This window comes from Nyctibius grandis, chromosome 4 (assembly GCF_013368605.1).
Source record: "Nyctibius grandis isolate bNycGra1 chromosome 4, bNycGra1.pri, whole genome shotgun sequence".
In the NCBI taxonomy this organism is placed as follows: Eukaryota; Metazoa; Chordata; class Aves; order Nyctibiiformes; family Nyctibiidae; genus Nyctibius; species Nyctibius grandis.
Genome location: NC_090661.1, coordinates 74228104 through 74243548, shown reverse-complemented (window position 1 = coordinate 74243548; position 15445 = coordinate 74228104). Strand labels below are relative to the sequence as shown.

The following is a 15445-nucleotide window of genomic DNA, read 5'->3' as shown; positions in this document are numbered from 1 at the left end:
ATCTTTTGGTGCTGCACAAAAAAAGGAAAGCTATGAAATATTTACCGTAAGTGTCTCATAGCTTTGCCTCTGACACTTTCCCTTTCACTAGGGAAAAGTATTATTTAGCCCATGATTTTCCAGGAAAAGCCAGTCGATTGTGACTGTCTGGAAGTGAATGGTAGCATCACTGGCACGCCCTGGGAGGCAGGGGGTCGTGTCAACGCACACCAGGCACCGAAAGTCTGCACCTCCCCTGCTCCTCTCCTGCAGCACAGGGTGACGCCAAGGCAGGAGTCTTAGAGTGTCACAGGAATGTTTGTGCCAGCAGAATGAGGCACGCTCATGTTACAGCACTTTCCAAAACTAAGCCAGTACATTTGGTGAATCCTTTCCAAAGAGGCTGATCGGATTCCTTGAGTTAAGATCAAATGAATGTTGTGGATGCTCCAGTGAAACGCATTGACGAATAATAACTGCACTCTCGTGCACTGCACTTGCTGTGAATTTAAAAAAGAAACCCATTTGGATGAAATAAAAATAGATTTTGCATGCATTTCATTTTTCACCTGTGAACTGAATACTGACAATAAGTTTATGGCCTAGCATCTGGGGGACAGCCAGCCAGTTAAAGATGAACTTTGACTTGCTTAGAACTAAAATGCCTGGGGGCAGCTGTATAGCTCAAGTAACTGATTAGAAACTGATACTGAAAAATGACTGAGAACTAAACTCCAGGAGGTCACAAAAAGATTAAAAGCAAAGCAATGTCTTTTTCCACCACAACCCAGGTCATTACAGAGGATGATCGTAGCCTTCCATAGCATTGTCTAGCAGAACTAGGACCAGTACATCTAGAATAATGTTGGCTTCTAAGGAACGAGCTGCACCTATATAAATTTTGTTTCTAATGTTTTAGAATATCAGCCTTGTTTGCCTGAATACTATCATGCCTCACGGAGTTCTACTGGGTAATAGTGCACAGTGCCAAAGAAGCTTCTTTCCTTCTCCCCCCATTGCTGCACTCCTTCAGCAAAAGAGAATTCACTTCCTAGATGTATTTGTTTGTTTTCTAAACTGAAGGAAGCAGAGCTGGTCTGGAGGGTCCCATACCTTCCCATACCGCTGCATCACAGGTCTCTTTCTCCAGGATGATCCAAACATGTCACCTCCCTGCCACTTGCCTGCCTGCACCCTTTAACTTCCCAAAAGCAGTGCAGGAAGGCACGCTGCAGGCTCTGGATAGGTAGGCAGCCAGACATTGAAAATGAGCAGTCAGAAAATGCAGCGTTTCACTCAAGCCAGTACCAAGACAAGTTCTGGCTGCCTGATCAAACCTCTGGTGTAGCTGGGGAGACCTCCATCCCACTTTTGGGCTTTCATGTGAAAACATAGCACGGGTGAGGTGATAAGAACAAATTTAACAGGAAGTTTAGGGAAGGAAGCTGTCAGAAAAAAACTTGATATCCACAAATTCCTGAACCCAAAATGGGATATCTGCATGGCAGAAACATGGAGAATTCCACTCAGGCCAGCACTGTGGACTAAGCACTCACTGAAGAGCTATGTTAGTGTACCTTGAACAGTGCAGATTGATGGTACTTCAAGAAAAACTAAGTTTGTATAGCCAGAGAAGTGCAGACTCCCATTGTTTAGGCAGGCAAGTATGAATGGACATTCTTAATGCTTCCTTTCTGCTACATTTGATGTCTTGCAATTTGATGTCCTGCACAAGTGCTGACACCATGTACAGCTTTTCTTGACAGCGAAATAAAAAATAACCAGTTCCCCACCCTGAAAAAGAAACGCCCCAGGGAACTTAAGTGTGATAATAAAAGTTAGTCGCAGCAAACACTGTCTGAACTGTCAGGTTATAAACAATGCTCATGAAACCTTCATGGCCAGGATCAATAAAAGGAAAGGCCATCGCTCTTGAGAGCCAAGAGCCATTAGAAAAATAAAAAGCTTTCTGTCTCAGAGTGTTTATGTCCAGATTTCATGTTCCACTGCTTCTTCCATGGCCTTATAGACTAAACAAGCAAGTTCACTTCTACTTCCAGTGCTGCAACAGCAAAACCAAGCCACAAATTGCCTGGTAAGGCATTCCATGACCTTGAAACATATTCTGTAGAGCCATATGACTACTTCACATAAATGTCCAAGATCATCAAAATTTAGAGCTTAAGTTTTCCCATCACAACAGTCAATTTCCTAATGCACATATATGCCTTCTCCATTTGAAAGGATTTCCAGTGTTTCCAAACTTTTATGCAAATCAGATAACTGAGTGTACCCATCTCTACAATCTTTATGGAAACTAGGTTTGTTTTTCCATAGTAGTAGAACACTCCACTGCAGTTTCATTGCTGCAAGCCATGTCTAATAAAGTAAAAATGATCTCTTAGGACAGTCATTTTCCTGGTAACCAAGTCCCAGGAGATTGTGCCTTTCTCCTCTTTTGTTCTTATTTGGTTGAAAATTACTATTACTAGTGACCGCTCCCATCTTTTTCATGTTAACTATCCTTCTTCTCACCAATACAATCTTTGTAAAATTATTTTTGTTGGAAAAAAGTATAATTCATTGTAAATTTTGGGCAGGTGACTAAACAGCCAAAATCTTTTTGTGCTTAGGTAAATTAACCCATTTGTGCCTAGGAAAAATGATTTTTCAAGGTGAGATTAATCTAACTTCCCAAATATTGTGGAGATGCCTTTTGTTCAAGACATTGAGATACTGGATCTTTAACTTGCATATGCCAGTTGACTGAGATCACATGCTGATAGGGTTTAGCTTGTATAAATACTGAATTGTGCAAAGTGAAAGCCAGCTTAATGCCTCTGAGCAGAACTTTTGAATAGCCCCTAATCATCTAAGAAACAACACTTTATTAAAAAAAAACCCTACTTTTCAGTCTTTGTCATTTGTTTTTCCCATGTAACTCTAGTGAGGCTGAATGGGTTGCCAATGCGAACTAACAGCTCACATCAAAAAGCAACTGCCATACACAAGAGGAGTTTCTATGAATTGTCTAAGTTTAAAGCAAAAGCATCATCGGTGAAAGTTCTCACTTGCTTACAAAGAAGCTGTCTGACCCATTTGTGCTTAATAGTACTTCATATCACTTCACCCCGTTTTTCTTCTTTTCAAAATGGATCTTAACTCATCTACATCTATTAGCTATGCAAGCATATTTCAGTCTGTGGAACACTCCATTACTGCTTACTTTGGCTGTTCATTATCCACAAAAGTCGATTATCTGAATCACACGCTATTGTTTTGGAACCCAGAAACAAGGCAAGCCTCCAAAAAATAAAAGAAACAACAGACAGAGCAAGAAAGCAATGAAAATGATACTTCCACTAGAATTCTGTGGACAAAGAATAATGTATACCACAATAAATAAAGCTTTAGCACTCTGAAAATACTTTAAGAAAAAACTAGCAATTACTTCAATTATTAAAGAATAAATAAGCTGTGCTGGATGCTGTAAAAACACTTTTTTTTATGATGTGGCCACTAGAGTTGCTGGTGTTGTAATTTAGAGGTCAGCAAGTACAAAAGCACAACAACTACTCACATGAAATATCCCTGTCAACACTTGTTCAAATTCACTGTTTTAAGTGACTTGCATCTGTGACATGTATTAGGATAATCCGTTTTTGTTAGTCACAGATTTGGGAACCCTTCCTCTGTATGGAAGGCGAGGTGCTAGTTTGTAGTTTTAAATGCCAGGCCATAGAGGCAGCCACTGGACTTTTCAGGTCCAATATTCAGGAAAATTGACTCCAAATGTGCAAAAAGCCAAAGCACAATAAGAAACATTTTCTCTCAAGGTAAAACCACAAGAATCCAATAGAAAAGCAGACATAAGTTCTAAAATAAATTATCAGAAAGTATTTTCCTTAACTTTCAAAGACAAAATAATCCAGAACAATGTAAATCTTTTTTTTTAAAGTTATCATACATATGTTCATAATATCACTAGCATTCATTAGAATGGAGCAAGAAGAAGCTGGAATGGGCCATTGGATGAGAATTCAACTACATGCATCAAGATAGTGCCGCATCTTCCCTCAACAACTTTGGAAGACCATTTTCTTCTGGCTTCTGATATAAAGCCGATTTCAATATGTTTAGGATTAGGCTCCTGGTCTCTAACTTTAGCTGAAAATCTTGCCTAAGCACACTAGAGGGACACATGCACAGCCTACGAGGTGGTAGAAATGATTCCATGCATCTCCCTGCCTCCCTTGCACTCATTGAAACAGCTAGACCACAACCTTTGAGAAAAATCTCCAAGATTTTTCTTTGAGAAAATGTGGAACATCTGAAGAGCTTTAATTTAAACTCTTTCCCAGGAAATATGTGTTATACATTTCCAGGAAATATATAAGCCTACCCAGTGTTCTCACAGAAGCTAACAAATGTGTTGCAATTTTGTCAGCATCTTTCTACTTTGTGCACTTATTTTATACATTATCTGGAACACCCACTTAAAGACAAACTTGAGGGTTATAAAGCCATATGGGAAATTCAGTGATACACTTTGCTTCAGAGTACCCTGCTCTGTCTTGGAAACCCCAGCTAAATATCTTTTTCCCTTAGGTGTTAGTCTGTTCCTGATACTGCTTAGCTCTACTGCACATCCACGTACGAGATTTTCTGGTATATTCTCAGAAATTGTACTTCCACATTACAACCTGCTTTCTGTACCAGTCTTTGTCTAGCCTATGTAAAAATTAGCTTCTCCACAACGCAATAGAAATAGCACTTACTTTGCTTTAAATAATTATGGAGCTTTAAATATTAATGCAAGTATTACAGAAAATGTCTGTGCAAGGTTATCTGACCTGAGAACCAGTTTCCTAAAAAGCAAGCAACATTAAGCAGGAATAGTTAAGAGACCTGTTACGTGAAGAGATTCTGTTTTCTCAATGGCAAGACAACCACATCTCTATGAGAAAGTCTGCCCTCTCCATGTTCTGCTGACTTCCTTTCCCGCACTCAGGCTATATCTTTCTTATTCTGTCAGACGCAGAGAGGCCACTTTCAAACTTCAGTAAGCACATCAGAGTTGTCCTCTGCTCTCAGCACTCAGTACTTAGAGGGCATGGACATAAGCTATAGGTCTTTGCTCTTATTTTTAGGTACTCACTTCCTTACACGGGTGCCAGACCATTAACACAAATTCTCAGCCTGCTGTGATTATTCACCCTGCGAATGACAGGTTGCTCCCATGCACTCATAACACTTGTTACGACAGTCATTCCTAGACTAGTCGTTCATAAATTGACCAAACAAAACTGTGTTGTCCACATGGGAATAAGCAAAAGAAGTATCACTGTTGGATTTATTTTTTAACAGAAGCCTGAATGGATATGGGATTACACCTGTATTCAATGGACTAAATTCAACACAGATACACTCACATAGTGTGTCAACCGTACTGATTTCTATAAGAATCCATGCTGATTTCTACAAGAATCAGAGCAGATTTTGGCCGTCCATCTCATATCTGTGCCATGAATGCCTCAAATAAATCTAACAGGCAAAGATAAAACACTTATAGCCATTAGTCACAGGTTTCATAGGATGCCATTAGGAATGCAAAGACTTTAACTTATATCAACATACTTCTGAAGAGTGAGGCTCAAGTTGTGGCTGGCTGACTTGATCTTGTTCTGGGCCTCTAAGTGGGTCATGCTGTCAGTGTTGACTCCATCAATGGCTACCACAAGGTCCCCTTGATTCATCTGTGACTGTGCTGCCTTGCTGCCAGGGGTGATCTGTGTGGGAAAAGAAAGGAAGAAATAAGTAATATCAGGAGAAGTCATTCTGTGCACAAAGCACTTACAGAGATTTTGCCCAGAATTATAATGAGGAACAGATGCAGCAATAAATACAGCAATAGCTGTATCTATTATTGTACGGGTGGAACAACTAAATTTATAGAAATGAAACAAACTCAAAGTTAACTCACATTCCTGCAAAGGTCCAGGACAATGTCTAGTTGTCATTACTTCCATTTTGAGAGGTTAAGCCCAATGTAGTGGTTCCCTTACCACATATTATCTCTTCCTCAGGGGGATAATTATTATTATTTATATTGGAGTATATAGAGACATTACTCAGAAGTGTAAAACTAATAAACCGCTATGTGCTACATGATTTTATCATATTTTTCCTCCTAAAAGCCATTTTTCCAAAATTAATTCATTATATTGAGCAGACAGAAAATGAATGTGTGTGAGGGGCCTTGGACATGCTTTGCTTCTCTTACAGCGAGCTTTATAGGAAATCATTCTGCTTAACCTTACCCGTGTACAACTATAGCTCCATTACCAAGACAGATCACTACATACCTGAGATGACCTCGTCAACCTGTTGGACCTGACACTCCAAAGACAGACCAGCGCTTTTAGAAATAAGAAGCCACAAAGCTTTAATTACAAACCCAACTACTGAGACAACAGTTCAGAAATTCTGGTCACTTGCTATGGCATCACATTTTTTTAGCTCCAGATGCCTTGTGGACTTCATCTTCTCCAAATGGACAGTATCCTAACCTCCATTTTACACAGCCCTCTCAACTTGCGTATGGATGACATTGATACGTTACAGCTACTTAAGAAACTTGACTCCATTAGGGAACTCCAACTAAAACAGAAAAGCCTTCACATACCATCAGCCAGAAAAACTTTAGTGAGCACATCAGAGTTGTCCTCTGCTCTCAGCACTCAGTACTTAAAGAGTATGGACATAAGCTATAGGTCTTTGCTCTTATTTTTAGGTACTCACTTCCTTACAGTCCTCACTTGTCAAAAAAATCCAAGGATGAACTAAAATGCTACAACAAAGGCTGCAGTCAACAACTCAGTTCCTTCAGCACAGTGAACATAAAAGAAAGATGAGTCTGATTATGAGCCTCAGTTCTCCTGTGAATTCAGACAGGCTGAAACTGTGAAATTAAATTCCTAAGGAAACCAAAACCCAACACAAATCCAAACACTTTCCCTCATCAAGTGTGAAGTGAAATTCCTTAATCTGCCTTCCCTAATATGACCTCAAAACACTTTAAAATATGTACATACTCGAACCAAAAAAGTCCTTCCAAAACAATTCCCTAGGCTACTTGTTTGTGCTCCTCCACTAGCAAAGACAAAGAAGAAAAAAAAGGAAAAAAAATAATAATCTATTTTAACGCCCCATTAAAGGGGCTCAGTATTGAGGCTGAAAGTCTAATTGACAGCGTAATCTGACAATGGGAGTTGACAATTTAGTAGAAAACACAAGCTCTAGTATCAGGGTGCTAGAGCACAACACCCTGAATACTTTAAAGACTCTACTTAAAAAACAGAGATTACTTTGGAATTAGGCACTGTAAATACCATCCCAGATCTGGTCTGATTGGAAGAGACAGCTTTCCATACCTTTTCATTAGATATAAAAGCAATAAGAGTTCTGTTTTCTGAATGAAGGACAGCCACAGATATAATGTTCTCATACGAATTAGAGAGTTGACCGATAATGGCAGTGACATTCCCTGATGTATTTTTCTGGTGTTAAAGAATTGAGGGGTGGGGAAATACTTCATGCTAGTTTCAATGATGGAGTTTTATTCTACAGCCTAATGTACCCTTATAGAAAGAGATTAGTAGAAACAAGAGATTCATATGACAAGAATAGTTTTCCTAACCTATTATACAAACATTAGCTTCTATGCATTTCATTGACTTGCACTGTGCGAAGTACAGAGAATCTGGAAGTCTAAAAAGAATACGGATTACTTGCATACCATATGTACTTGTATACTTAGTTACTCAAAGACCCTTTCCTGCTCAGTCCCTCAAATACATCAAGAAACAAAATCTGCAATAAGATGTTAGGAAAAAATGTGAACAAAAGCCAAACTTGGATAAATCAGTCAGTAAGACTTGAATGCATCAAGTACTTTCCTTCTTCCACCAATCTTCCCCCTGGCTAAGAGCATGCTGTGTAGATTATTTGATTCTGTAGAGATTTATAAAGAAGGCATTATTAAAGTCTGGATGTATGATCTGTATAAAATATTCAAATCAAAGTCCAAAATTATACTTATTTTAGTTAGAAGCTAACAGGCTTCTCCGTGAGACTTTCAAGTGAACCCACAGCAGACATTGAGAACAGTCAGTAATTGTTGGGGACAAAATACCAGTGTACAGATGGAGATACAGGGCAGCCAGATCTGAAGTGTCAAGGCACATTCAAGACTATCTTGTTCCCATTTTTAAAGATCCAGCAGAAAGGAATGGAATGTAAAGTGTTTATCTGTCGGTATTTTCCTTTGAAAATTCATCTCTGATCCACCAAAAATTTACTAAATATAATCACAAACAGAGCAGATCTCACTGTGTCTTTGTGAAATCTTTAGGAATTATTTTCTATTTAAAAAGGTTTTTAAAAAATATTTTTTAAATGAAGAGTGAATGTTAATTAGCCCTTGGAATTAGACTTCAAATCCAGATCTGTACACAACAGTAAATTCTAGTTTGCTCTCATCTCAGCCTCTCTTCTATTAACAAAAGTAACCAAGGTAGAGAAATACAGCACTGTCTAGGCCAAATATGCATTTTTTCAGTTTGACCACCGATGTTTTTTTCTTAAAACATCTCTGGGCAAGGTCTAGACAGAACTATTTCAGAAAAATCTTTCTAATAGTCTTAACTCACTTGCTCTGGATTACAACATAGCTTTCAGATGCTAGGTGTTGCAAATGCCTTTATTTAAGGCTACAGTGAGATGTTCACCAGAGAATCAATGTATAGCTGTTCCTGTCAATTGATTTACAAAATCCAAGCCAGGGTACCACTGACAGCAAGATCTAATTTGAATAGTATTTCTTTAGCACCTCAAGCCCAAGCACAGACTTCACCTTGAAAAGCCAAGCATCTTTCACCTCTCTCAGAAAAGCAGAGGAACACTTGCTGCTTTACAGACATGAATTTTCAGCTCTCACAAATTTCCTACAAGGCAGACATCTGACTTCCAGTATCCCCAGCTTAAAACAAGTGTGCAGCCTGGAAGTATCACATTGCTTTCAACGTACTACAGAGAATTCTTACTACAGTCTGTTGCAAGCAGAGCTGTGTCCTGGGTGAATATATAGTATGATGGTGACAGCTGTGCCCTAAAAAATAAGACTGCACTGGGTTCAGAGTAAATACTCCTTAGCAGGAGCTCCGGGAGGCAGTGTACGAAGTGCAGCTGCTGCACCACCTTGAGAACAGCACGTGTTCCCATCCAAGCCCCCTCAGCTACACTCCAGATGGGGAGAGAGAGGGATCAGGCAGCATTTGAATGGCTGAGTGTTAAAATACTAACAAGAATGCTTGTATAAACAGATGGATGCACACAGCTTTCCTTTACCCCAAGGAACTCCTAATCTACAAGACAGACAAAAATATGGGCCTATACAAGTGAGAAAGTGTTAATATGGTAGCTTGCAGCATTAGCCAGGGCCTTTTCTTTTTTCCAGGACTTGAGCTATGCCTGACCCCTTCCTGACCTCAACCCCCAAATCAACAGGTTATACTTTCCTCTTCTCATTTAAGAACAACGTTTCAGAGAATCAAGTATTCACTAGCACTAGAAATATGCTGAAGCACTGGGAATGAATAACCTCTGCTCTTGAGGATCTCTGGGAGAGAAGAAAATATTGAAAGAAAGATGTTCCTTTCCATAGTCAGAAAGGCGAGAAATCAGACAGGACATAAGCTGTCAGTTACCAGAGACTATAACATACTATTACAAGAAAAGGAACGGACAGACTCTAAGGCTCACTAGAAAATAAAATGTGTTTCCTTTATGGAGAAAACAGCATTTAAATCTCCCTCGGTTAACTTTTTGCAAGTGGGCTTTTGTATAGATGCTTCTAGCAAACCTTCATAGGCTTTCTAAGCACTGAGGCTCACAATGCTGGAAGTGGCAGCAAAACGTCTTCATTTTACGCATAAGAGTAAGACCTACTGAAAGGAGGAGAAGCATGCTTTGAAATCCCACCACAGAACAGTTACACTGAACTGGTGAATGCCCATATGAATCAAGTAGTTATCTCTGGACTGGAGACATCAGTTCCTCTCCCACTGTGAACAAGTTAATTGAGGAAATTTATATTATTGTTTCCTAAATGAGTCACTTTCCATCCCTGTCCCCACAATAAATGTATTACAGCTCCAAAGTGAAAATCGTGGGTCTTCTTAGAAAATAGAAGACAATTTTGGACAAGAAAAAACAGCAAAGAGGAGGAATAAAACTCCCTTGGATAAGTCATCAGGCAGAAATTCATCATTTCATTCAACACATTGCCAGAAGGCAAAAAAAGGAACAAAGAAAAAGCCAAGATAACCTACACCATAGAGCAAACATCCCACTGTCTTTGATGATGGCTTTCAGTGTCACATGGGATTGCTGAGCAAGACTGATTAAATGTAAAGACAGAGGACTGTAGGAAAATGGAAATGAAAGTTCTTGCACATACCACTAACCAAATCTTGCAGCTACCATTTTGCCTGATCAGTATGTCTCATTGTTTTCAACTTACTACCAGCCTTTATTTTTTTTTTCTCTCCTTTCTGGTTTTTGTTTTTAACAAGACAATAAAACCTGCCTTAAATGAACACTCATGGCATCTGCAAAATATGCCACTGACACCTTGAAGAGCTTCCATTTATATTAAACAGAGCTGAGCTAGCAAGCTACAGAGACAATCTGAAGTGGCCTCTCAGGCTATGCTTCATCTGTAGTTACGAAGGGAGATTACAGTGCATGTGAGAACACCCAAAATAGCTTTAATCTACCTCTCTTGGGTACCAGGAGCCACGATGCCACCGCAGCACAGAGATTTTGTGGAACTGCCGGTCAAGCACTTACAATTCAGGACACCCTGTGCTGAAATCTGTACTGTAAGAGCAAAAGGGCTATTGGCGCTTGAGCCATCCAGCTTACCTCAGTCACAGGCATGCCAGGCCACACTAGAATGATACCACCTCAATTAACATCAGAAATTTTCCTTCGACTTAATGCCTTTACAAGGTTTCTGCTCATGCACAATATATAGGCTGTTCAAGGAAGAAGAGAGACAGCAAGCCCTTCTTGCCAAGCTAACTAGACCCAGGTGATGGAAATAAGCCAAATGCAAAAGATTTTCAGCTGGGAAATGAAAGAAGCATATAGGCAATGCTTAGGGGATTGCCCTAGGCAAGGCTCTGAGGAATTTTTTGAGAGTGAGTGTGAATGCTCCTGTCCCTGATTGGAAGGAAGATCATTCCCTGCCTCAATTCCACATTATCTGATTGAAAAATTTTCAATCCTGTGTTAAAAAATTTAAAAAAAGGAAATATTTTGGAGTTTGCAGCTTAGCCTGTCAGAAGCATGACTAGTTTATGTACGCCAACTATACATATGATAGTAAAAATGTGGATGTGGCTGTTTAATAGGATGTGTTGGCATAGCTAGAAGACTACACAGCTCTCTAAATCTTGTATAGTATGACTAATAGTAATCTCTCTTCCCCCAGTCTTCATCTAAAAATAGCTGTTAGATCTATTCAGTCTATTCTCAGTTAGCATCACGTACTGTGCCAAGATAGTGCGAGCTATGTATCTTGCAGAAATGAAATGGAAGCAGAGAGGTGAGTCATATAATAATAGACTTTGATTGTTTTGTTATGACAACTGTTTTTAAGGAACGAGTAACTTGTTCTTTAGTACCAAGGACTTTAATAACCTTAATGCAAATCAAAACTGAGAATATCACTGAAGTACTGATTCTCGGTATTCTGGCAGCCCCGTGTGTCTGAGCAGTTCTGTGGACTTCCACAGGACAACTCCCTGCAGCAAAGTTACACTCAGCTCGTAAGTGCTTCCAGGATCAGAACTGTCAAGTTTCTTCAAAGGTTCCCCTTCCTCTTCCCTACTTCTCTCTTTCAAATTTTAATTCATTTTAAGGCAGTTTTATAAGGTCAGATGTTTCTTTGTGTTTCAAGTAGACAGATCTCAATTATCAATATGGCCTTTCACATTTTCACAGCTATCAGCTTCTTGAATTCTACATTCTGTGCAGTTTTTTGCCCTCATACAAACACAATTTGTCTTGTCTCCCCCTACAAACATTAGCAATAAACTGAGGGGTTTATGTCTTTTGCTATTGGCCACTACGGTAAGATCTTTTTTTCCAAGTTCATTCTGCTTAATGGATTTCATTGTATATAAATAAAACCACAATGCTTTAGAACTTTGAAGGACTTTTGATTGGTTCAGCAACAATAAGGCCTGACTAAAAGGGCATTTGAGACAATACTGAGAGTTTTAGTTTGGCAGTTAGTGGCCTGCAGCCACTTCTGATACTAAGCAACTCAAAATAGTTTTGACTTTGAGTTAAGTCCTGAGGTTCCAGCAAAGATTTGTCTGATGTATAAGTGACTCTTCTGCTCTTGTGTGTTTGTAAATTAGGGTACTTTATTACATTGATGCAGGCTTACATTTAACTGTTCTTTAAATGTGCATTTGTTTATGTGCACCCTTTTTGTTTCTGGCCACACCAGGCGAGTAACTCGTCCTCTGATCACTAAAACACGAACTGCCAGTTCGACAAAGCAAATACCAGTTCTGTCTCTAAACCAGAAACATGTCGTATTCAACTCCTTGCTTTGCCTACAGATGCTAGAATAGTATAGTACACACTGAAAAGCATATGTATGAAAGAAGATGAAATGTAGCACACGGCCACAGTGACAGAAATGTTGAATAAGAACTAAATTTGCAGGAACTACACTCAGTATCATGCCATTACTTTTGCATCCAAGGTTTTAAGAGGCCATATTGCCCAATGTGAATCTGTTTCAACTGGATGGCCCAGCATTAACCATCCACTATACAGCACCAATTACCCATTAAACACTCTCCTTATCCATAAGAATAACTGTTTTGTACCTGCAGCATGCATCCATGCTCTGTGAAAGAATAAACAAAAGTACAGGCTTCAAACTTCAGAGACTGAAGAACTCCTTTCAAGATCCAAGTGAATAAGAAAGAACAGAAACAAAGTTCCCCCGAGAAAGTGCAATGCAAATTTGTTCTGTAATGTGCTGTATCAAGTTTAGGGCATAACATGACATCCTGCCAGGTGTCCCAGCAGGATCCTTGGAAACTTAAAGATGTAGCAGGTAAAATATTGTCTTGACACGCTTAACAGGTACAGAAACTGCTGGATGTTTCAGGAAGCAAGGGAAGTTGTGGAGACTGAGGATGTTTCTTTTACCTGTTAAAATGTAATAGCTTAAGCTTTGTTCTCCTAGCTTTTCAATCAAACACAGAGATGGTACTTCCCATATGAAGCCACAGGAACTACATTTGTTTAACAGGGAATAATTTGAACATATTGATATTGATATAATCTCAAATCTAAAAGGCAAAACTTGCTACATTGAAGATTGTGAAGACTGACAAAATAATAATTAAAAGCAACACAATCTGAATTTTGAAAAAGGAAGCAACTTGTTTTACCTCTTCTTTATCTTGACTAAGGAGGGATGTGGCTATTGCTGAGGACAAGGATTGAACTTTCTTTATAGAGTGATGATGCCAGTGCTGGTTTTGCATGTTTTAACCCATTATAGGGATGGGTTTGGCAATCTTCAAAAATTTCCCACTTGCAGAGTATAATAAAAACCGCAAGATATTATTTGACAAAGTACAAGCCAGTGACATATATGGTTTTCTCAAGGTAAAAGCATCCCTCTAAGTGAATTTTACATCCATCAGCTTTGTAATCTTCTATTGCAAAAATGTAGCTGAGTACGTTCCCACACATCTCACAGTGGCTTCAGGGCACGTAGCAGTATTAAACTGAAAAGTTTTCAAAATGTTGGTTTTTTTTTTTTGTCTTTTTTCCACATACTATTTTCTATATACTGTACAATAACCAATTTTTATGTGACTTTAGGATGGCTTCCTGTTTACAGACAAAATGAAATAACAGAAATGAAATATTTTAATGTAATAGTACTGTCTGTAAGCTAAAGGCTATTTCAGACTCAAAAAAAAAAAAAATCAAATTCATAAGATGGAAAAAGTATCATTTATTGAGAAAAATAGTGATTTTTATTCAACTACTAATGCAACATGGGTAGGTTCAGTTACCATAACAGTCTACCTAGTTGACTTTTCCTCTCCCCTACCTACCCATCAAGATTGTGACAAAACAGGAGGCCAAGTAAAGCCTGATAGAGTGGCTCCTACATTAATCTAGGGCTCACAAGCTTGTTTAATTTCTGGTCAGAAAGAAATCAGATCAGCTGGGTGTGTTACACACAAAAGTAACTTGAACTGATAGTCTTCTTTCCCCACAGAGTACTGCTTCATTAGCTTCTCTTCCCAACCAGCACCATTTCCTAGGGAGAATCTGAAGTAAAAATCTTTTCCAAAACATTACACAAAAGACAAACATATGTTCTGAAAATTTACAGAAAGCCTTCATTAAACAGCAATATTGTTCATGAGCCAACACATCCTGAAAGGCACAACTGAAAATACTGCCAAGTTAAGAAAATGCAACATCAAGAAGGGTGCACTGAAATACGGTTTTAACAAGAATGTCTCATAAATGTGAGAAACCATAAGCTGATTTAGAAGCAGGTTATTTAGAAAGAGCTTTAAGATATGAATGACCTCAACTAATTAGTATTAATTTGCCTGTGGTGAATAGCTCTTCATTTAAGATGACCTGTGTTTGAAGATCCAAACAATGCCATCAACTTTCATTACACCATGTCTTCTATTTTTGTGCCGAAACTTGACTCAAAAACTCCCAGCCATGACAAGGAAAGCTGTTCTTGGGGAATTTCCATTCCAGATAAAGGCAGGAGCCTGTGATCTCATGATTCCTAATTCAGCAGAGTGCATAGTTCAAGCAGCCTCCATTATCTTTGGATAAGCTACTGGGTTTTTATTTTTTTTGCAGACAGAAAATTATTTATTCAAACTCCCAGTCCCTCTAGAGTTCTCTAAAATGGTAAAGCATGTTTACTTGACCATCCCACTCAGAAGCATATTCCCAATACTCACTGTTAGAAAAATATAACTACTTCCACAATAGGAAAACCAGAAACTTCTTGCATTCACAGAAGAACTTACTGTTGTGACAAGGATGACATTTGGACCCCTTGCCAGCAGCAATACCAGGTGTATTACCTACTTTGTCAACATTCATCCACCAGCCTTTTAGGTGCCCAGAGAAGCACTCCTTTGTGGACATGCTGATCTGTTGTCTCTGATGACAGGTTTTGAATTCCCTGAGGAGCTACCCAGCACATATGTGTGTGCGGAGGGGGATTTCAATGTGCAAAGGCTATGACCAGTAACTGGCACTTGAAAGAAGGCATTAAGGCAGGAAGAGAAGCCTGATCAGTATTTCCTATCCAGCTGAC

The 15445-nt window shown here is 39.0% G+C and overlaps 1 protein-coding gene across 1 annotated transcript in view; it reads right to left on the bottom strand.

Moving 5' to 3' along the window:
• The window catches only part of LDB3 (LIM domain binding 3), a 127539-nt gene that overhangs the window by 89114 nt on the left and 22980 nt on the right, over positions 1-15445 (bottom strand). Inside the window, 1 exon segment of the mRNA XM_068399673.1 lies at positions 5617-5768. Coding sequence (XP_068255774.1) covers positions 5617-5768 — 152 coding nt within the window.